At 36.2% G+C, this 22,505-nt stretch overlaps 7 protein-coding genes across 8 annotated transcripts in view; all 7 read right to left on the bottom strand.

Moving 5' to 3' along the window:
* LOC139637481 (olfactory receptor 2AT4-like) overlaps positions 1-22,505 on the bottom strand; it is an 85,630-nt gene that overhangs the window by 48,963 nt on the left and 14,162 nt on the right. Inside the window, exon 4 of one of the 2 annotated variants that reach the window (XR_011694601.1) lies at positions 21,638-22,500. The exons of the other annotated variant lie outside the window; for it this stretch is intronic. The gene's annotated coding sequence lies outside the window, so the exon portion shown is untranslated. Of the gene's footprint in view, positions 1-21,637; positions 22,501-22,505 lie in introns of those variants that run through there. 2 annotated transcript variants of the gene reach the window in all.
* Positions 12-3,496, bottom strand: LOC139637474 (olfactory receptor 1-like). Its single transcript, XM_071506210.1, has one exon. It carries the CDS (start codon positions 3,426-3,428, stop codon positions 2,262-2,264), a length of 1,167 nt encoding a protein of 388 aa, XP_071362311.1. The 5' UTR covers positions 3,429-3,496; the 3' UTR covers positions 12-2,261.
* On the bottom strand, positions 3,650-6,933 carry LOC139637479 (olfactory receptor 1496-like). The gene has a single exon (XM_071506216.1). It carries the CDS (start codon positions 5,962-5,964, stop codon positions 4,939-4,941), a length of 1,026 nt encoding a protein of 341 aa, XP_071362317.1. The 5' UTR covers positions 5,965-6,933; the 3' UTR covers positions 3,650-4,938.
* Positions 8,452-10,685, bottom strand: LOC139637482 (olfactory receptor 1f45-like). The gene has a single exon (XM_071506219.1). It carries the CDS (start codon positions 10,305-10,307, stop codon positions 9,327-9,329), a length of 981 nt encoding a protein of 326 aa, XP_071362320.1. The 5' UTR covers positions 10,308-10,685; the 3' UTR covers positions 8,452-9,326.
* On the bottom strand, positions 11,513-14,544 carry LOC139637486 (olfactory receptor 1-like). The gene has a single exon (XM_071506222.1). The coding sequence runs from the start codon at positions 13,133-13,135 to the stop codon at positions 12,164-12,166; it is 972 nt and encodes a 323-aa protein (XP_071362323.1). The 5' UTR covers positions 13,136-14,544; the 3' UTR covers positions 11,513-12,163.
* LOC139637485 (olfactory receptor 1-like) lies at positions 14,897-18,801 on the bottom strand. The gene has a single exon (XM_071506221.1). The coding sequence runs from the start codon at positions 17,004-17,006 to the stop codon at positions 16,035-16,037; it is 972 nt and encodes a 323-aa protein (XP_071362322.1). The 5' UTR covers positions 17,007-18,801; the 3' UTR covers positions 14,897-16,034.
* On the bottom strand, positions 18,951-21,622 carry LOC139637483 (olfactory receptor 1E16-like). The gene has a single exon (XM_071506220.1). It carries the CDS (start codon positions 19,947-19,949, stop codon positions 18,978-18,980), a length of 972 nt encoding a protein of 323 aa, XP_071362321.1. The 5' UTR covers positions 19,950-21,622; the 3' UTR covers positions 18,951-18,977.

Raw genomic sequence — 22,505 nt, 5'->3', positions numbered from 1 at the left:
GTCCCAGAGCTCCAACCTACTAACACTTGTTGATTTATGTGTAATTTTCTGTTTTAAAATGGGTGGAAACAAAATGATATATTGTTTCTTTATCACAAATAATTGCTGCCTTAAACAGTGTATTCATTTTTCATGATCATTATGTAGAATGACTAGTAAAATATAATGTATTCATTTTATCTGGTCTTCTCCCATACCAATGACAAACAAGGTACAACATAGTAACCATTTCAAAAAGTATAATTATACTGCTTATACATAAGCAGTAAATAGTAAAAAGTGATAATAACATTTATTGTAATACCCCTTAATGTGAAATTATAGTAGTATAAAAGAGTTCACCATTTTGTGAATATGTGGTTACACCTATTTCTTTTGCAAAGGTTCCTGATAGAGGTCAGTACTATCTATGTCTTTGAAAAGTGTCAAAGCTGATGGAAGGCAGCACAGGCAATGTGGGCCCAAATGCAGACATACAAGATAGGCTGTTGCAGTTAACTTACTTTATTATATGAACAAAAACTGGCTTATAGGCAGGTGGATGGATAAACTTCACTTACACAAATTGACAATGAGCTGGTGGCAATGGCAAGTATAGTAGCTAGGGTGATGAGGGAACTGGGTTCAGGTGTGTGAGTGGACAGGGAACAGGCAGGTAATAGCAAATGGAGAACCAGTAAGCAAGTGGAAATGGGGACAGACAGAAAGTTAGAGACATCTGGTGGATGAACAGAATATGGCAGATAAATGAAGGGACAAAACATGGTCAGGGAGAAGTAAACAGGGGCTGAGGGAAACTGAGAAGAAGATGATGATAAAGAGTATACAATGGGACTAACCAAAGTTGGCATGGGGTACGTCAAAGAGGAGTTTATGATCGTGGCATTAGGGTGGAAGTTCAAGTCCACTGCAGCTTGGAATACGGTAGATTGTATATTGGTGCATGATCACAGAAAAAACTTATTAACACCTCAGATCCACAGAAGGAAAGGCAATTGATACTGTAAGTCCAACAGTAAATGCTACTAGACTTGATAAAAAAGAAAAAAAGCAAACAGCAGCATTGCAACAATAGTTGGTTTTGTCACAATACTGTGGTACCTTAAAGGGAAGCAAATTGCTATAAATCTGTCATATGCCTAGTGACAAGAGTCCATGACTGCACACTTACAAAGAATAAAACAAAGAACATGTAACTTAAGCAAGCCTCATAGACAATGTATCTCCTGTCAAACAAAAAAGTAAAAAAGCAGAGTTAAAAACAGAAGGGGTGCATGTTAAAACACCAGTGGAAACACAAGCTCTCAAATACTGTACATAAACACCTCTCTCAAAACAGATTCATTCCGCTGCTAATGCCAGATCAAACTGGCAACACTCCAGTTTAAGATCCACTTCTCTAGCGTTAAGCCTTTTACTTTTCACTCCACTGTTGTATTGGTTTGCAACACACTGCACCTTTTTTTCATGATATTGTGTTAATTGCCTGTACGGCTTTTGAAACATCTTATTTTGGTAAGGTAAAGGTAACTGACGCTGTACAGAAGGATGAATAATGCTTCATGGTGATATGAGTGTCTTGTGTTCTGCATTCAAATTTTTTTTAAGTTTATACCTAACATGAAACACAGGATTTAATGTTTTAACCGATGATATTATAACTGAAACGATATAGGCAGAAATCTTTTGTATGTACAATGCCTGAGCCACTGTAGCTTTCAGAGTGACATGATGATTTCTGTTTTACTCGATAAATCAGGGTGATGTTTGCTGAGACCTGCAGCTGAGTACTGATATTTTTAAATGTTCTAAAAATTGTATGGTATATTGATCCATTTATTCTAATTATTCTTAAGTTGATTCAGTGTAACTTAGTGACCCTGTATGAGACCTCTGACCTATTAATATTATCAATGTGCACTTTCAAAGATTTGAAAACAGATGTAAACAAAATATGTACCGTATTTGTGTTTAAAACTGTTACATGTAATATTATGTAATGTTTTAATATATTTATATACATATATTGGTGAAGTGGTGAAGTATTGTACAACAATTATGGTTATGCTTTCTTTTTCCAAAATGATCAGCTTTGCATAGACAAAACATCTTATCTTTATATGTCTACTGCAGGAGCAAAATACAACAAATTACAAGAAATCATATCACAGCCAAAACTTAAAAGTAAAATCGTAGTATTTAAGAGGGAGAGGTTAATAGCAAAAAATTACAAAAAACAATCATGCACACTTTGAACTGTGTTACTGCAGCAGTGATGAAGAGTTCACCTTTTTGGATGAGGTTATATTGATAAGCCTATTTCTTTTGCAAAGCTTCCTGATAGAGTTCAACACTTCTTCTGTCTTTAAAGAGTATATAATGGGATTGAGCAAAGCTGGTATGGTGTGTGTCAAAGAGGAGTTTATGATCCTGGCATTAGGATGGATGTAGGAGGCCACTGCAGCTATGTTGGTGCCCACAAGTGGTAGAAAGAAAATAGCCACAAGGATCAGGTGAGAAGTACAAGTTTTCAGTGCTTTGAGTCGTTCCTCTGCTGATGCAATCCTGCTCAGTGCTATGGAAATATAAACATATGTGATCCCTATCAATATAAGAGGACAAACAATCAGTATAATGAAAACAATATATGCCATTATGTTATTTAAAGACGTGTCATTACAGGCCAGACGAAATACTGGTGCATGATCACAGAAAAAGCTTTTTATCACCACAGACCCACAGAAGGAAAGACGATCAATGAGTCCAACAACAAACGCTGCTAGACTTGACAAAAAAATCCATGCAAACAGCAGCATTGCAACAATAGCTGGTTTTGTCACAATACTGTGGTACCTTAAAGGGAAGCAAATTGCTATAAATCTGTCATATGCCATAGTGACAAGTGTCCATGACTGCACACCTCCAAAGAAAAAAACAAAGAACATGTAACTTAAGCAAGCCTCATAGACAATATATCTCCTGTCAAACAAAAATGTGTCCAAGAGTTTTGGGATGAGAGCAGTGCTGCCACACAAATCTGTCAAAGCAAGATTGAACACAATCATGTATTTAGGCGTATGAAGAGTCTTGACCAGGTAGATAACTGAGAGAAGCAGGCCATTCCCAAGAACAGTTATGATATAGACAAAACACAGGAAGACATAGTAATAGGTAACATGAGGGATGTTGGAAAACCCGCTGAGATAGAAATTTGCAGGACGAACAAATGTGGCATTAAATATGGGAGCAGCTTTCTCTTCCAGGCCCATTATCAGTTTCTGTTTCCCAAATGATGAAAAGAGAAAATAACAGAACATATAGACAGTAGAGGATGACACAGTTACTTGATAGCAGCTGCTGTAGCCAAACTCACTTGAGACCTCAGTGTGCAGTGCATTAAAGTGAGTTGTCTGTGAGAGAACGGTCATTTATATTTTATCCATCTCATTGTGGGAAAGAAGAGATGCAGGTGGCAGTGTCACATGGTCATGAATTAGACACTAATTTTCCTCAGTGTGTGACTATGTCATTGATGTGCTGATGCAATCGATTAAGTTAATTACTCTCAACAGGATACTGAATTATCTGTTCAGGGCACAGTGTAGAAACGGTACAAAATTACAATATCAACCACAAATTACAAACAATAAATAATGATTATATGAAAGCATTATATATATCTTATCATAGATTTTTTGCATTAGAGTTCAGTTTCTGTTTTGTTGCTGATAAAAGAGATGAGGAATGTACATTATCGGTATGTGAGTATTTTATTAAGCCATAGTAGGTAGGTTTGCCTAATTCAGATTAAAAGCTTCAAAATACTACTAAAATTTAAAAACGTAAGTTATATTAAAATTCACCCCGTGTACAGCTGTCATGAAGGAGGAAATTAGCTACAGTGACCAAAACCATTTTTTGTACCAGGATGTAAACATGTTTATTTCTGCTGTAACGTTGTACATTTTAACATGGGAGTCTATGGGGATTACCTGTGGCCAAAGGGAGGATCTGGCTGTTTTGAGAGAGAGAGAAATATTCTTTAATTTACTATGTTTCAAGCTCCCTGCCACAGTGACTTAATCATACTCACACGAGTTGATCTGTCTTAACATAAGTCAAAAAATTTTAATTAGTAATTTTACATGGACAGATTTACACTCTGCTTTACTGTGTGGATGTAATGAAAGAAAATCACGATATAACCTATTATGTATTCATTGTACATTATCTTCATAAACTTTAAACGGAGCATCTTGTTTTCAGTATCATAATTTTGCTGCATTAACAGACAGACAGACAGACAGACAGACAGACAGACAGACAGACAGACAGATAGACAGATAGATAGATAGATAGATAGATAGATAGATAGATAGATAGATAGATAGATAGATAGATAGATAGATAGATAGGAGGGCTTTTGTAGTCTATTACAAATTCTAAAACACAAAATTTACAAACACTGAACAACACTAGTTATCAAACAGTAACAGTACATGTAGTGTCTTGAGAATAGAAAATGTTTAAGATTCTATAGTACTATCATCACAGTGATATGCATGACCACACAAACTACTATGGGAAAAGAAACACATTGGTTATAAGATGTGAGAATAAAAGTAAAATGAATCTCAGATGTTAAGGATATGATCCGTTATTATGACAAATTACTCTCAGTCACAATTAATCAGTGTGGTCATACATCATGTAAAAATCATCTATCTGCTCACAGTTAATTGTCTACATTGTAGTATAGATGATTAATTTCAACTATATTTGTTCTTTAAAAGCAGAAATCAATGTAATTAAAGAATGATGACAAACATAATTTATACAATTTATTTTTGTATGATGCTGGTGCAAAATTTAAAATTGCTGTTGATCACAAAATCTACTTTTACAGCATATGTTACCATTAAGGACAAAAGTTGAAGCCTACATGTGTTTTGTTGCAATTTTGGATTGGCCTCTGGCCATTTTTAACAATTTTTTCAAAGATTCTGTTATTTCTTTTGTCTGAAAAACATAAATAATTGGATTTAACATGGGAGGGATGACAGCAGTCAGAGACAGGTTTATGATCCTGGCATTTGGATGTATTGTTCCCGAAAAGCAATATACAAATATGATAGGGAGGAAATAGATTGCCACTAATGACAGGTGACCTGTGCATGTTTTAAAGGCCTTCACTCTTTCCTGAGCTGTGGAAATTTTTGACAATGAATAGGCAATACAGCAGTAGCTTGCCAAGATAAATATTAGTGGAAGCCAAAGAATAAGAACTGGTAACAAACCAGCAATTGCACGGCTAGGGGTAACATCATTGCAGCTAAGCCGGTATACTGGGCCATGGTCACAGAAATAGCTCTTAATAACCACCGAATTACAAAAAGAAAGTCTTGTAAGGAGGCCAACTGCAATAAGTACAACAGTAATGACAAAGAGCCAGAAAGAGGTAATCAAACAAAACATGAACCTGTGGGTCACCTTCACTTGATAGTGCAGTGGAAAGATGATAGCCACCAGTCTGTCATAAGCAAGAGCAACCAGATTAAGAGCCTGCATTGAAAAGCAGGTGAAGCAGAAAAACATGAATATCAAGCAGTTGACATAGGGGATGTAGCGATGGTGAAACAGAAAGATGTCAAGAACCTTCGGCACCAGAGCACAGCTACCAAACAGGTCCACAAATGCTAGGTTAAAAACTGCAACATATTTAGGAGTTCTCAGATTATGATCCAAAATAATTACAGTCATCACAGCTGTGTTTCCCAGCACTGAAACAAGGTAAATAATAAAGAGAAAGACATAGTAATACATTATATTAGGTATGCCAATAAAACCACTTATTACAAAATATGCAGGACGCACAAATGTGATGTTTTTCCCAAGACCTGAATTGAAAAACTCCATCTGAAGGCTTTCTGTCAGTTCGATATTGTTTGCAGCACAGTACTTCATGTAGAGATCAGTTCCCTCTGTGTTTCACTTGGAATGCTGGTTGTCTTATGTAGACAGAAGCAAGCTCCTCACCCTCTCTCTCTTTCTGACAGAGCTGTGTCAAGCTTCAACAGTAGTAAGAGAAGTAGTTCTCTTTTTTCCTCGTGTGCAGTTTCTTCAGGTTCAAGCTGGGTTGCCAGGTCTGTGTGACAAAACCAGCCCAAAAACCAGCCCAAAAACCAGCCCAATCCCAGAAGTCAAAATAGGCCTCTGCCAAACCATATACACTGCTTTCTATGTCCAACAGCATTGAAAAGAGTTCTTTCGCATTGGTCCTAAAAAAGCCTTTTTTCATTTGGTATCATTAATTAGATATTATAAATAAAATATAGCTCTGTGGTGCAGTGCAGTAGTTCTCAACCTTTTTGTCGTCTTGTCTGATAAGATTTAGTTACTAGATTAGTTTAGTTACTCAAATAAGTTTTGTGTGTGTGTGTGTGTGTGTTGCTGATCTGGAGTCAGTTTGTGGGATTTGGTTATAAATAAATCATTTAATTCAAAATTGGATTTTTATTTATAGATATCATTCACATGATTTTCATGGAGAATAGGTCTACCCAACCAGCAGACAAACACAGCCCACTGCAACACTTCAAAGGTAGCCAAGTTCCACTGGAAAACCATGGACCTGGCAACCCTGGGCTCTTAGACTGCAAGTAAGTGGTAGTGGTAGAGACCGATATGATGATAATAAGGTTTTTTTTCTGAAATTAAATCTATTTGAAATTAATTTAAAAACTAGAATTACCACCTCACGATTGTGTGCCTTTGCCAACTGGCCAAGTTGCAGAAAATATGCTCACAATCTCCCTTTCCTGAGTTACATTATTCAATAATGGCCAGAGGTGTTTTTGTAGAACATTACGATGTCACAACGTAGTTCACCTTTGACCATTTGGATAAAATGGTCATCCCTTCATTTTATCCTTAAAATGGGATAAAATCTTTGAGTCATAGTGGTCTTTTGTGCCAAATCTGAAGAAGTTCCCTTAAGGCATTACTGAGATATCGCATTCACAAGGCCAAGACCATGTTTTGTGAGGTCACTGCAACATTGACCATCGACCTTTGAAAACCAAAATCTAATCAGTTCATCCTTGAGTCCTAATGAATGTTTGTGCCAAATTTGAAGAAGTTCTATCAAAGAGTTATTGAGATATCGCATTCACCAGAGTGCACCAGCACAAGCTGAATCTGTATGGGCAACAACTACCTGGAAAATATTTGCCATTTGAAGGGGTTGCTAGTTTTAATCTTTAAAGAACCAATTTACCATCATTCATTTGGATGACAGGTCAGCTATTTTTAATCAATTAAGCAATATTTTTTGAAGTAGAATTATTTATGTGAAGTTCCATAATTTTTTGACCATTATTACAATACGTGTTTGACTAAAACTACTATTAGTTTTTCACCAATATTTTAGTTGTTCCTAAAGTTCTAAAGTCTAAAAGCCCTGAAAATATATTTTCTGAATCAGCTTCTTACTACTGTATGAGCACTGGGATCATACATGAACAAAAGCTTTTCTGCCATAGTTTTGCTATTATGTTTATTTCAATTGAGAGATTTCTGCTTGTGCTGTTGAGTCAGTGCTCTTCTCACTGAAATGAGGTGGGCAGCGCTCACTTGGAAAAAGGTGAATTTCCTTGCTCCAGTCAGAATTTTAAACAGGAGGTGGAGCAACTGGTGCATAAACTTATGTCAATAATTAACTTAACTATGATAAACAAAATGGCTATTGGCACCTCCCAAAAACATTTACACCCGATGGGAGAGCCTCTCATAGTAGAAGTTCAGCCAAAACACAGGTAACCTCACAGAAAGTTTTTCAAAGGGGCATAAACATGCTTTTAGTGACTTTAACCTCCACTGGACTACCTGCTCTTCCAACCTGCTCATGGCTGGATAGCTCTGACCACCAGCACAATAGTAATACACATCAAAATCAGTGCTACACTGTACGGTTTTCAGACCATGGGTCAGACTGTGACCCCCACATCTCAAAACCCAGTAACAGTCAGCAACTACACTTCCTCTTCCAAAATGCCTACCATGGTCTGTTGTCTTGATCCAGTAGATGTCAGCAGCATTTCCTGTAAATTTATTGTGTTTGGGTATGCAAACTAGATCAGTAAAAGAGGAGCCAACAAGGAGCAATAAAAACATTTGTTTAAAAATCACTATCAAAATAAGGTTTTTATAGGGTGAAAATCTTCCATCTTCAATCTTCAATCTCCTCAAGAGACTCTTACTGTAGGGTTAAGTGACGTACTTACTGATTTCTTACAGTCCAGCATGAATACAGTATAATGTTTGAATTGTAACACTCCTGCTAAGCATAGTCATGTCTTTTGAGCAAAAAATTCTTGACTTTTCAGCCACGTTTTTCAGTCATCCGTCTCATGTGCACCCGCTGGAACAGATATGCTCTAATTTTAAAAGAGTCCAGCTCACGACAAAGGCTGCATAATGGCCTATGTTTCACTTAATGCAAGCCAACGTAACCTGACAGAGATTTTTGAGGCTTTTGATCTTTACAAAATGAGCCGATAGGTAATCTGTGCAAGCAGTTTATTACAACCCACAGCATCTGTAGTAACAATGACAGGAGCAATATGTTTGTATAAATAATGATTATTTTTATTCTGAAAAATAAAGTTAATGTAAAATTATTGTTTAAAAGAGAATGCTCCATCATGAAAATGTTATTGCAATGAAAGATTTGTTTCATCATTGACTTCAGACATTCAAACATATATATATATATAGACTTAATATGGAGAGATAGAAACTGTTTGATCATAATAACTTAAAATGAATACATAATAAACTTCCAGATAGACAGTAGGCTGAATACTTCATCAAGGTAACATGCATATAGACACAATTAGATTGATCACAATAACTTGTTTGCACAATTGTTGATTTGAAACAATAAAAAGATGCGTTTTTAAGGTTTTGCTCACAAAATTATGTTACTCTGTAGGGAATTACTTAAGTTTACGCTGCTTATTATTCTATAACTCTGACAAATAAAAAAGAACAATGAATCACACATTCTGCAACACATAAGGACAAAAACAAGCAAAAAATGCATTCACTGGATATTCTATATATACTTTCATCTGGCTCTCTTTTTAAGTTTAGTTTTGAGAACTTCAAAGAGGACAGGCATAGCATTGTGGAGACATTCTCAGTTTGCAGTTATTTTTGTTTGATATCTTTTTAAAGGGTTGTTTGATTTCAATACTAATTTAAAAAATGTAATTTAGTCATTGTTGAATGAATTTGCATTTTGGTTAAATCATCAATTTGATTTCTTACATGATTATTATTTTATTCATTATTTTGGACTTCCCTCTGATTTTCAATAACCTTTTCAAAGATTCTTTGATTTCTTGTGTCTGCAGAACATAAATGATTGGGTTTAACATGGGAGGGAAGACGGAGGTCAAAGACAGGTTTATGATCCTGGCATTTGGATGTATATTTTCCATTAAGGTAAATGTGATTAACAGTGGAATGAAATAGATGGCCACCAATGAAAGATGACCAATACAGGTTTTAAAGGCCTTGAGTCCTTCTTGAAATGTGGCCACTTTAGTCAAAGTACAGCCAATATATAGGTAACTTAACAAGATAAAAACAAGTGGAAGCCAGAAAATAAGAACGGGGTATAAACAGCTAAGGACATAATTGGGGAAATGGTCATTGCATGAAAGCCGGTATATCTGACCATGGTCACAGAAGTAGCTATTAACAACCACAGACTCACAGAAGGAAAGTCTTGTAATAAGGCCAACTGCAATCAGTACAGCAATTATAACAAAGACCCAGAAAGAGGCAATCAAAGACAGCATCAATCTGTGAGTCACCTTCACTTGATAGTGCAGTGGAAAGATGATAGCCACCAGTCTGTCATAAGCAAGTGCAACCAAATTAAATGATTGCATTGAAAGGCAGGTGTAGCAGAAGAAAAGGTATGTCAAGCAGTCATTGTAGGGGATGTAGTGGTGGTTGAACAGGAAGATGTCAAGAACCTTCGGCACCAGAGCTGAGTTACCAAACAGGTCCACAAATGCTAGGTTAAAAACTGCAACATATTTTGGAGTTCTCAGATTATGATCCAAGTATATTACAGCCATCACAGTTGAATTTCCCAGAACTGAAACAGTATAAACAAAAAACAGGAAGATATAGTAATGTTTTATATTTGGGATGCCAGATAACCCACTTATTATGAAATATGCAGGATGCACAAAAGTGATATTTTTCCCAAGAGCTGAGTTGAATAAGTCCATTGTAAAAATTGTCCAAAGTGCAGTGGTTTCTGCAGAGAAAAATCCTCGTCTGTGTCAGCACTAGAAGGAGTTGAGCTCTTCTCTCTCTTTCTGGTGATAGAACTCAAGCCTCAACTGTTTTGACAGAGGTGGTTACCAAATAGGCGGCCCTCTGCTTTTCAGTCAAATAAGATTAAGGTCTGTTCCCCTGTGTCTATTGTCTCTAAGCCACTCATCTTCAGACAAGCCCATTTCAGTCCATCTTGCTGACTGCAATCCTGTAATTTACCTATCACAAGTCTATGCTGCACCTATACCACATTATTTGATTATTAGAATTATATTTCTGTGAGTGACCTCTCTGTTTAAAAACAGCTTTGATCAATATTTTTACAACAATAATGCATCAGAGTTTCGGTTACATTATTGTAAGGGATGTGGTGATTGTTACATAGACAGATGTCAGCAACCATCAGCACTAAAGCAGAACTACCAAACAGGTCCACAAATGATACCTCAAAAACAGTCAAATCATTAAATAATTCTCAGATTAAGATCCAAACATGCTACAGCCATCACAAGTGTGTTTCTCAACAGTGAAACAATGTAAACATAAAAGAAAATTATGTAGTCATGTTTTATATTTAAACACTTGTTATGAAATGTACAGGATACACGAAACTGATATTTTTTTTGAAACTGCTGAAAATGTCAGTCGTGAAATTCTTAAATTTCAAGTTTATAGCTAAAGATAAGATAAAGAGTTGGTAGAGTCCAAAAACAGAGTTAAAAGAGAGAGAACATTTGATTTACATATATCCAACTGGGTAGCCAGAGACAGCTTGCGCTTATTTACAGGATGTGTAAATAAGCAACTGTTTAATAAGTTTGCTATATCAGTATAAAGATGCTATATCAGTATAAAGATGTTGATATGCTTATACTGTATTCAAGTCTTTTCACCCCTTGGGGTGAAAAGACTAAACAATTCAACAATTCAACAATTGCTGGTTTAAATGCATTGATTTTTAGCTATTCTGAGAGGATACATTGAATAAATATTTCTGACCAGTCATTGCGCTGTACTTTTTATGGCTGCAATGACAAAATTGAATTTGATGAAAAAAATCATACAAATGTTTATCTCCAAACTTGCCTTGAATATAACCAAAATATGTGTCAAAGTACACTGCAGTTACATACTAAAAAGACACAAAATGTCACATTGGGCCTTAGTGAAGCAAATGTGACTTCAATTCTTTTCTGATAACAACCTCACTCTGTATCAAAATATTTTTTGAAGTTATGTTCAAAAAATGTTCATTTTAATACAACACATTTAAAACATAAAGGCACAAAATGGGCACAGTGTTTCCACAATATACATTTTGCAGCACAGGTCTGGGCAATGTTACAAAGTTGTAAGTACATGGCTCAGCAAATACAGGAACTGTCTGTCTAATTCTGACAAAGCGAGAGTAAGACAGAGAATGAAGAGAAAAAGAAAGATTAGAGAGAAAGATAGATTTAACTACCTAACATTGAATTAGATACATTTTAATTACCTATTGATATTTCAGTTATTGTTCTAAAACGCATTGTTTGATTAATGTAGACAAACCCAATTTTCAGAGATCTGTGTTGTTAAAAAATAAGTCTAGTATATGAAATGACTGATTTACTTTAATGTAAATTATGCCTAAAACATCAAACACATTTACATTTACTCATTTGGCCAACGATTTTCTTCAAAGTCACTTACAAGTGAAGGAAATCACTTAGGCTTCAGTGAACTAGGAGACCTTGGTGTAAGTACAAAGTACTATATCTATTCAATAAGTAAAGGAATGTACCGAAAGTGCAAACTCACTATACATTTATTTCTTAGTTGTAATTTTGCAATGGACTCTGATTCTAAACAACTTCTTTACAGATCTTTTGATTTCTTCTGTCTGCAGAACATAAATGATTGGGTTTAACATGGGAGGAAAGACAGAGGTGAGAGACAGGTTTATGATCCTGGCATTTGGATGTATTTTTTCCATATACGTAAATGTGATTAATATAGGGAGGAAATAGATTGCAACTAATGAAAGATGAGCTGTGCAGGTCTTAAAGGCCTTCACTCTTTCCTGAGATGTGGCCACTTTACTCAAAGCATAGCCAATATATAGGTAAGTACATAAGATGAATATCAGTGGAAGCCAAAGAATAAGAACTGCTGACAAATGACCAATAGCATAACTGGGTGCATAGTCATTGCAGGCCAGTCGGAATATCTTGCCATGGTCACAAAAATAGCTATTAATGACCACAGATTTACAAAAGGAAAGTCTCGTAAGGAGGCCAACTGCAATAAGTGTAATAGTAATGACAAAAACCCAGAAAGAGGCAATCAAACTAAACATGAACCTGTGGGTCACCTTCACTTGATAGTGCAGTGGAAAGATGATAGCCACCAGTCTGTCATAAGCAAGTGCAACTAGATTAAGAGCCTGCATTGAAAGGCAGGTGTAGCAGAAAAACATGAATGTCAAGCAGTCATTGTAGGGGATGTAGTGGTGGTTGAACAGGAAGATGTCAAGAACCTTCGGCACCAGAGCACAGCTACCAAACAGGTCTGCAAATGCTAGGTTAAAAACTGCAACATATTTTGGAGTTCTCAGATTATGATCCAAGTATATTACAGCCATTACAGCTGTGTTTCCCAGAACTGAAACAATATAAACAAAAAACAGGAAGATATAGTAATGTTTTATATTTGGGATGCCAGATAACCCACTTATTATGAAATATGCAGGATGCACAAAAGTGATATTTTTCCCAAGAGCTGAGTTGAATAAATCCATTGTAAAAATTGTCCAAAGTGCAGTGGTTTCTGCAGAGAAAAATCCTTGTCTGTGTCAGCACTAGAAGGAGTTGAGCTCTTCTCTCTCTTTCTGGTGATAGAACTCTATCAAGCCTCAACTGTTTTGACAGAGGTGGTTACCAAATAGGCAGCCCTCTGCTTTTCAGTCAAATAAGATTAAAGTCTGTTCCCCTGTGTCTATTGTCTCTAAGCTACTCATCTTCAGACAAGCCCATTTCAGTCCATCTTGCTGACTGCAATCCTGTAATTTACCTATCACAAGTCTACGCTGCACCTATACCACATTATTTGATTATTAGAATTATATTTCTGTGAGTGACCTCTCTGTTTAAAAACAGCTTTGATCAATATTTTTACAACAATAATGCATCAAATAATGTAGAAGGTGTCACTCGTAGTGATGAGGACAGAGGGTTATCACCTGAATCTGCAGCTCCCCTCAGCTTTATGGAACTTTATAGTTTTCATCTCATTCATTCTCATTGTTAGGGTGTAAGGCCACGACTTTATAGTTTTGGTTACGTTATTGTAAGGGATGTGGTGATTGTTACATAGAAAGATGTCAGCAACCATCAGCACTAAAGCAGAACTACCAAACAGGTCCACAAATGATACTTTAAAAACAGTCAAATCATTAAATAATTCTCAGATTAGGATCCAAACATGCTACAGCCATCACAAGTGTGTTTCTCAACAGTGAAACAATGTAAACAAAATAGAAAATTATGTAGTCATGTTTTATATTTAAACACTTGTTATGAAATGTACAGGATACACAAAACTGATATTTTTTTTGAAACTGCTGAAAATGTCAGTCGTGAAATTCTTAAATTTCAAGTTTATACTGCTCTTAAGAGTTGGTAGAGTCTAAAAAGAGTTAGAAGAGAGAGAACATTTGATTTACATATATCCAACTGGGTAGCCAGAGACAGCTTGCGCTTATTTACAGGATATGTAAATAAGCAACTGTTTAATAAGTTTGTTATATCAGTATAAAGATGTTGATATGCTCATACTATATTCAAAACCTATTTGTGAGGACCCCAAGGGGTGAAAAGACTAAACAAATCAACTATTGCTGGTTTAAATGCATTGATTTTTAGCTATTCTGAGAGGATACATTGAATAAATATTTCTGACCAGTCATTGCGCTGTACTTTTTATGGCTGCAATGACAAAATTGAATTTGATGAAAAAAATTATACAAATGTTTATCTCCAAAATGGCCGTTAAATCAAGAAAAAACTGAGGTCATTGTTTTTGGCAATAAAGAGAAGAGGGTTGCTGTCAGCAAACACCTTGAGTCACTGTCTATAGAAACTAAAGACCAAGTCCGAAACCTTGGCGTGCTGATGGACTCAGATCTGACCTTCAACAGCCATATCAAATCAGTCACCAAATCAGCTTTTTATCAACTTAAGAACATATCCAGAATTAAAGGTTTCATGTCCCAAACTGATCAGGAGAAGCTGATTCATGCTTTTATCTCCAGTAGACTTGATTACTGTAACGGTCTTCTGACTGGACTCCCCCAAAAAAGTATCAAACAGCTGCAGCTCATTCAGAACACTGCAGCTAGAGTTTTAACCAGAACAAAGAGATCAGATCACATCACCCCAGTTTTCTAGACCTTACATTGGCTCCCAGTCAGCTACAGAATAGATTTTAAAGTTCTGCTACTGGTCTACAATTCACTGAATGATTTAGGTCCAGAATACATGAATGACATGTTAGTAGAGTATAAACCCAGTAGAGCTCTGAGATCTACTGACTCAGGTCAGATAGTGGAGCACAGAGTTCAGACCAAACATGGTGAAGCAGCATTTAGTTTTTATGCTGCACACAACTGGAACAAACTACCAGCAGAACTGAGATCAGCCCCAAATGTAAGCACTTTTAAATCCAGGTTAAAAACATTTCTCTTTTCACGTGCTTATAGCTGAGCTCTTTTTAAGAACTTAAAACTCTATTTTCTTCTATTTTACTTTTTTGCCCCTGCTTTTAACTCTATTTTTTCTTTTGTTTTTATGCTGTTTTATGCTGTTCTTTTGTTGTCTTTATGTAAAGCACATTGAGTTGCCTTGGTATGAAATGTGCTATATAAATAAAGATGCCTTGCCTTGCCTTGCCTTGCCTTGCCTTGCCTTGAATATAACCAAAATATGTGTCAAAGTACACTGCAGTTACATACTAAAAAGACACAGAACGTCACATTTGGCCTTAGTGAAGCAAATGTGTCTTCAATTCTTTTCTGATAACAACCTCACTCTGCATCAAAATATTTTTTGAAGTTATGTTCAAAAAATGTTCATTTTAATACAACACATTTAAAACATAAAGGTACAAAATGGGCACGGTGTTTCCATAATATACATTTTGCAGTACAGGTCTGGGCAATGTCACAAAGTTGCAAGTACATGGCTCAGCAAATACAGGAACTGTCTGTCTAATTCTGACAAAGCGAGAGTAAGACAGAGAATGAAGAGAAAAAGAAACATTAGAGAGAAAGATAGATTTAACTACCTAACATTGAATTAGATACATTTTAATTACCTATTGATATTGCAGTTATTGTTCTAAAATGTATTATTTGATTTATGTAGACAAACTCAATTTTCAGACATTTGTTTCATTAGAAAATAAGTCTAGTATATGGAATGATTGTTTTACTTTAATGTAAATTATGCCTAAAACATCAAACACATTTACATTTACTCATTTCGCCAACGATTTTTTCCAAAGCCACTGACAAGTGAGGGAAATCACTTAAGCTTCAGTGAAGTAGGAGACCTTGGTGTAAGTAATAAGTATTATATCTATTCAATAAGTGCAAGATGATCAGATAAAAAAGTGTACCGAAATTGCACACTCACTATATGTTACTTCATCGTTGTAATTTTGCAATCGACTCTGATTCTAAACAACTTCTTTACAGATTTTTTGATTTCTTCTGTCTGTAGAACATAAATGATTGGGTTTAACATGGGAGGAAAGACAGAGGTGAGAGACAGGTTTATGATCCTGGCATTTGGATGTATTTTTCCCATATATGTAAATGTGATTAATATAGGGAGGAAATAGATTGCAACTAATGAAAGATGAGCTGTGCAGGTCTTAAAGGCCTTCACTCTTTCCTGAGATGTGGCCACTTTACTCAAAGCATAGCCAATATATAGGTAAGTACATAAGATGAATGTCAGTGGAAGCCAAAGAATAAGAAATGGTGACAAATAACCAATAGCATAACTGGGTGCATAGTCATTGCAGGCCAGTCGGAATATCTGGCCATGGTCACAAAAATAGCTATTAATGACCACAGATTTACAAAAGGAAAGTCTCGTAAGGAGGCCAACTGCAATAAGTGTAATAGTAATGACAAAAACCCAGAAAGAGGCAATCAAACTAAACATGAACCTGTGGGTCACCTTCACTTGATAGTGCAGTGGAAAGATGACAGCCACCAGTCTGTCATAAGCAAGTGCAACTAGATTAAGGGCCTGCATTGAAAGGCAGGTGTAGCAGAAAAACATGAATGTCAAGCAGTCATTGTAGGGGATGTAGTGGTGGTTGAACAGGAAGATGTCAAGAACCTTCAGCACCAGAGCACAGCTACCAAACAGGTCTGCAAACGCTAGGTTAAAAACTGCTATATATTTAGGAGTTCTCAGATTATGATCCAAGTATATTACAGCCATTACAGCTGTGTTTCCCAGAACTGAAACAATATAAACAAAAAACAAGAAGATATAGTAATGTTTTATATTTGGGATGCCAGATAACCCACTTATTATGAAATATGCAGGATGCACAAAAGTGATATTTTTCCCAAGAGCCGAGTTGAATAAGTCCATTGTAAAAATTGTCCAAAGTGCAGTGGTTTCTGCAGAGAAGAATCCTCGTCTGTGTCAGCACTAGAAGGAGTTGAGCCCTTCTCTCTCTTTCTGGTGATAGAACTCTATCAAGCCTCAACTGTTTTGACAGAGATGGTTACCAAATAGGCGGCCCTCTGCTTTTCAGTCAAATAAGATTAAAGTCTGTTCCCCTGTGTCTATTGTCTCTAAGCCACTCATCTTCAGACAAGCCCATTTCAGTCCATCTTGCTGACTGCAATCCTGTAATTTACCTATCACAAGTCTATGCTGCACCTATACCACATTATTTGATTATTAGAATTATATTTCTGTGAGTGACCTCTCTGTTTAAAAACAGCTTTGATCAATATTTTTACAACTATAATGCATCAAATAATGTAGAAGGTGTCACTCGTAGTGATGAGGACAGAAGGTTATCACCTGAATCTGCAGCTCCCCTCAGCTTTATGGAACTTTATAGTTTTCATCTCATTCATTCTCATTGTTAGGGGGTAAGGCCACAACTTTATAGTTTTGGTTACGTTATTGTAAGGGATGTGGTGATTGTTACATAGAAAGATGTCAGCAACCATCAGCACTAAAGCAGAACTACCAAACAGGTCCACAAATGATACCTCAAAAACAGTCAAATCATTAAATAATTCTCAGATTAAGATCCAAACATACTACAGCCATCACAAGTGTGTTTCTCAACAGTGCAACAATGTAAACAAAATAGAAAATTATGTAGTCATGTTTTATATTTAAACCCTTGTTATGAAATGTACAGGACACATGAAACTGATATTTTTTTGAAACTGCTGAAAATATCAGTTGTGAAATTCTTAAATTTCACGTTTATACTGCTCTTAAGAGTTGGTAGAGTCTAAAAACAGAGTTAAAAGAGAGAGAACATTTGATTTACATATATCCAACTGGGTAGCCAGAGACAGCTTGCGCTTATTTACAGGATGTGTAAATAAGCAACTGTTTAATAAGTTTGCTATATCAGTGTAAAGATGTTGATATGCTTATACTGTATTCACAACCTATTTGTAAGGACCCCAAGGGGTGAAAAAAGACTAAACAAATCAACTATTGCTGGTTTAAATGCATTGATTTTTAGCTATTCTGAGAGGATACATTGAATAAATATTTCTGACCAGTCATTGCGCTGTACTTTTTATGGCTGCAATGACAAAATTGAATTTGATGAAAAAAATCATACAAATGTTTATCTCCAAACTTGCCTTGAATATAACCAAAATATGTGTCAAAGTACACTGCAGTTACATACTAAAAAGACACAGAACATCACATTCGGCCTTAGTGAAGCAAATGTGTCTTCAATTCTTTTCTGATAACAACCTCACTCTGTATCAAAATATTTTTTGAAGTTATGTTCAAAAAATGTTCATTTTAATACAACACATTTAAAACATAAAGGTACAAAATGGGCACAGTGTTTCCACAATATACATTTTGCAGCACAGGTCTGGGCAATGTCACAAAGTTGCAAGTACATGGCTCAGCAAATACAGGAACTGTCTGTCTAATTCTGACAAAGCGAGAGTAAGACAGAGAATGAAGAGAAAAAGAAACATTAGAGAGAAAGATAGATTTAACTACCTAACATTGAATTAGATACATTTTAATTACCTATTGATATTTCAGTTATTGTTCTAAAACGTATTGTTTGATTAATGTAGACAAACTCAATTTTCAGACATTTGTGTTGTTAAAAAATAAGTCTAGTATATGGAATGATTGTTTTTCTATAATGTAAATTATGCCTAAAACATCAAACACATTTACATTTACTCATTTGGCCAACAATTTTCTTCAAAGCCACTTACAAGTGAGGGAAATCACTTAGGCTTCAGTGAAGTAGGAGACCTTGGTGTAAGTAATAAGTATTATATCTATTCAATAAGTAAAGGAATATACCGAAATTGCACACTCACTATACATTTACTTCTTCATTGTAATTTTGCAATCGACTCTGATTCTAAATAACTTCTTTACAGATCTTTTGATTTCTTCTGTCTGCAGAACATAAATGATTGGGTTTAACATGGGAGGAAAGACAGAGGTGAGAGACAGGTTTATGATCCTGGCATTTGGATGTATTTTTTCCATATACGTAAATGTGATTAATATAGGGAGGAAATAGATTGCAACTAATGAAAGATGAGCTGTGCAGGTCTTAAAGGCCTTCACTCTTTCCTGAGATGTGGCCACTTTACTCAAAGCATAGCCAATATATAGGTAAGTACATAATATGAATATCAGTGGAAACCAAAGAATAAGAACAGGTAACAAAAGACTAATAACATAACTGGGTGCATAGTCATTGCAGGCCAGTCGGAATATCTGGCCATGGTCACAAAAATAGCTATTAATGACCACAGATTTACAAAAGGAAAGTCTCGTAAGGAGGCCAACTGCAATAAGTACAACAGTAATGACAAAAACCCAGAAAGAGGCAATCAAACTAAACATGAACCTGTGAGTCAACTTCACTTGATAGTGCAGTGGAAAGATGATAGCCACCAGTCTGTCATAAGCAAGTGCAACCAGATTAAGAGCCTGCATTGAAAGGCAGGTGTAGCAGAAAAACATGAATGTCAAGCAGTCATTGTAGGGGATGTAGTGGTGGTTGAACAGGAAGATGTCAAGAACCTTCGGCACCAGAGCAGAGCTACCAAACAGGTCCACAAATGCTAGGTTAAAAACTGCTATATATTTTGGAGTTCTCAGATTATGATCCAAGTATATTACAGCCATCACAGCTGTGTTTCCCAGAACTGAAACAATATAAACAAAAAGGAGGAAGACATAGTAATACTTAATATTAGGTATTCCAATAAGACCGCTTATTATGAAATATGCAGGACGCACAAATGTGATATTTTTTCCGACAGCTGAGTTGAAAAAGTTCATTGTAAAAAAATTTCTCAAGCTTATCCTATCCACAGTGCCTCTTCTCTTTGTTATGATGAAAGTCAAGCTTTAACTGTTTTGACAGGAGTGGCTAATCCTCCTGAGTTCATGGCAATTAGGCCAGTGTTTGATCCCCTGTATCTATTGTATGTAAGCCACTCAGCATCTAACAAATGTTTTTTCAGGTCAGTAAACTCACTGTTCTCATTCAAACTGATTCTTAGACATACATTTCCACTAAAAGCCAATGGAGTATCAAGAGTATAGGCTATAACACAGTTTCGTATACACTGGCAAGTGTCTGAACCTTTTCGAATTACCAAGTTTTTTTTGCATAGATTGATCATAAAATGTGATCTGATCTTCCTGTAAGTCACAAATGTAGACAAATTTCACACAAACAAGCTAACACTACACAAACAAATATAATCTTTTGCATATGTATTAATCAAATCTATATATTTTTCACTGTGCTGGTTGACAACGTAAGTGAACCCTTGGATTTAATGACTTAATTACTTAAATGTTTTAATAGCTGGTCAAACCTCCTTTGGCACCAATAACCTCAAACAAGCTCTTCCAATAGCTGCTGATTAAACCTGCACAATATTCAGGAGGAATCGTGGACCATTGTTTCTGACAGAACTGCTTCAGCTCAGCCGTATTGTCAGGATGTCTGGTGTGAGTAGCTCTCCTCAGGTCATTCCACTGCATCTCTCGTGGATCAAGAGTTGGGATCTGACTGGGCTACTCCAACAGGTGAAGACATTCTGTTGAAGATTTACTTTGATGTTTACAATCATTACTCAGGGGTACTGCATTACCCAGCTTCTACTGAACTTCAGCAGGGGGACAGCCAGCCTGACATTATCCTGTATGATGCCTTGATGAACTTCAGAGTTTATCTTCCCCTCGATGATGTCCAGCTGTCCAGGCTCAGAGGCAGTAAAGCAGTCCAAAATTATGATGCTTCCTCCACCGTACTTCATCTTGGGCATTATGTTTTCATGTTGGTATGTGGTGGCCTTTTCACACCATCGTGCTGCATGTTCTTCCCAATCAATTCAAACTGTGTTTCATCAGTCCACAAAATATTTTTAAAGTAGTGTTATGGAGTGTCAAGTTGCTCTTTGGCAAACTTCAGGTAAGTAGTGACATTTTTTTGGAGAGCAATGGCTTCCTCTGTGGTGTCCATTGATGACACTATGCACCATGCAACCATAGACCATGATTGGCATATGGTAGACTCAATAACAGAGATGTTCAAATGATTCCTTTAAGTCTTAAGCTGTTACTCTGAGGTTCTTTATTACATTACTGATGATTCTGCATTGTGTCTTTATAATAATCTTAGCTGGATGCCTCAGAACTAAATCATTTCCATTTATTGACAGTTTGTCTTACTGTCCACCGATAAATATCTTAACTCTGAGATGATTTTGTTACCCTTTCAGCTTAATAAAAACAATTGTTGATCATCTTCTGAGCTCTTCCTTATGAGGCATGGTTCACAGTGTTCTCAGTGTTAGGGATGGGTACCAAAACCCAATATTAAATGGGCCCCAGGGCTGAATTTTTAAAGACCATAATATTGATAAGCTCCAATTTTATCAGCTCTGCTCTCGGTACTGGAGAAATTAGGAAAATAGATTTCCTATTCATTATTGCTACACAAAAGTGTAGTGCAGCATACACACACAAACACACAGAGACCCTGCTCTTCATGATGATGATGGAGAGAACAAAAATTCTAGTGTGTGGCTACACCTTTTGCATGTAAGGGTGGAAATTCGAGATATCTCTTGGAACAGCTAGTGAAAGTCCATCACATAGAGACAGAGAATCTTACACTTTTTGACTGCCTAGCACGTAGTTTGTCCATATGCTAACAGCCTGGAGAGTTAACTTTCTACACAGTTAACTAAATTATACAAATATGGTTTGTATAATAATTTTCCATTCTGGTGGACATTAAAGATTTATTCTATTCTATTCTATTCTATGGTTTAGTGATGAAAGTAACCATTAGCCAACTGATTGTTATGGGTTTATTCTTAAATTCAATCTGAAAAGATCAGAGCATCATCTGAATGTTCAGAAAATCAGTTTCAGATCACTCAGAACAGGGGTAACACACAATGTCAGTGTTTCCCACAGGTTGAAAATGTACTTGTGGTGGTAGTTGGCACGGCGTGTGACTGATGTACATGCAGAGACTCATGCAGTTTAGAGGGGAGGGGGTAACCCTGGTTATTTTCTGTAGCTACAATTGAGATGTCCCCTAAATGCCTCTTATGCAGACTATCAGTAGATACTGGCTAGGCTACTGTGAACAAGCTTCTAGTCCCCACTGGGCAGGTCCCCCAGCTAGAGTCAGTGGGAGACGATGCAAGAAAAATAATTTTTCTTCTATAAAACACAGTTCTGTGCCGACACGATAGCCAAGTGGTTAAGGTGCATACCTCATGGGCATGAATGCTCTCCTGACCGGCCAAACTTTTTTGCCCCTTCTGTCTGTCCCATTTCCTGTCACTCTCCACTATCCTGTCAACTAAT

Source organism: Trachinotus anak, unplaced genomic scaffold (genome assembly GCF_046630095.1).
Source record: "Trachinotus anak isolate AG129_WGS33_773 ecotype Australia unplaced genomic scaffold, CSIRO_AGI_Tana_v1 ptg000020l, whole genome shotgun sequence".
Classification (NCBI taxonomy): domain Eukaryota; kingdom Metazoa; phylum Chordata; class Actinopteri; order Carangiformes; family Carangidae; genus Trachinotus; species Trachinotus anak.
Note: the sequence above shows the minus strand (reverse complement) of the source record. Positions and strands in the feature narration are given on the sequence as shown.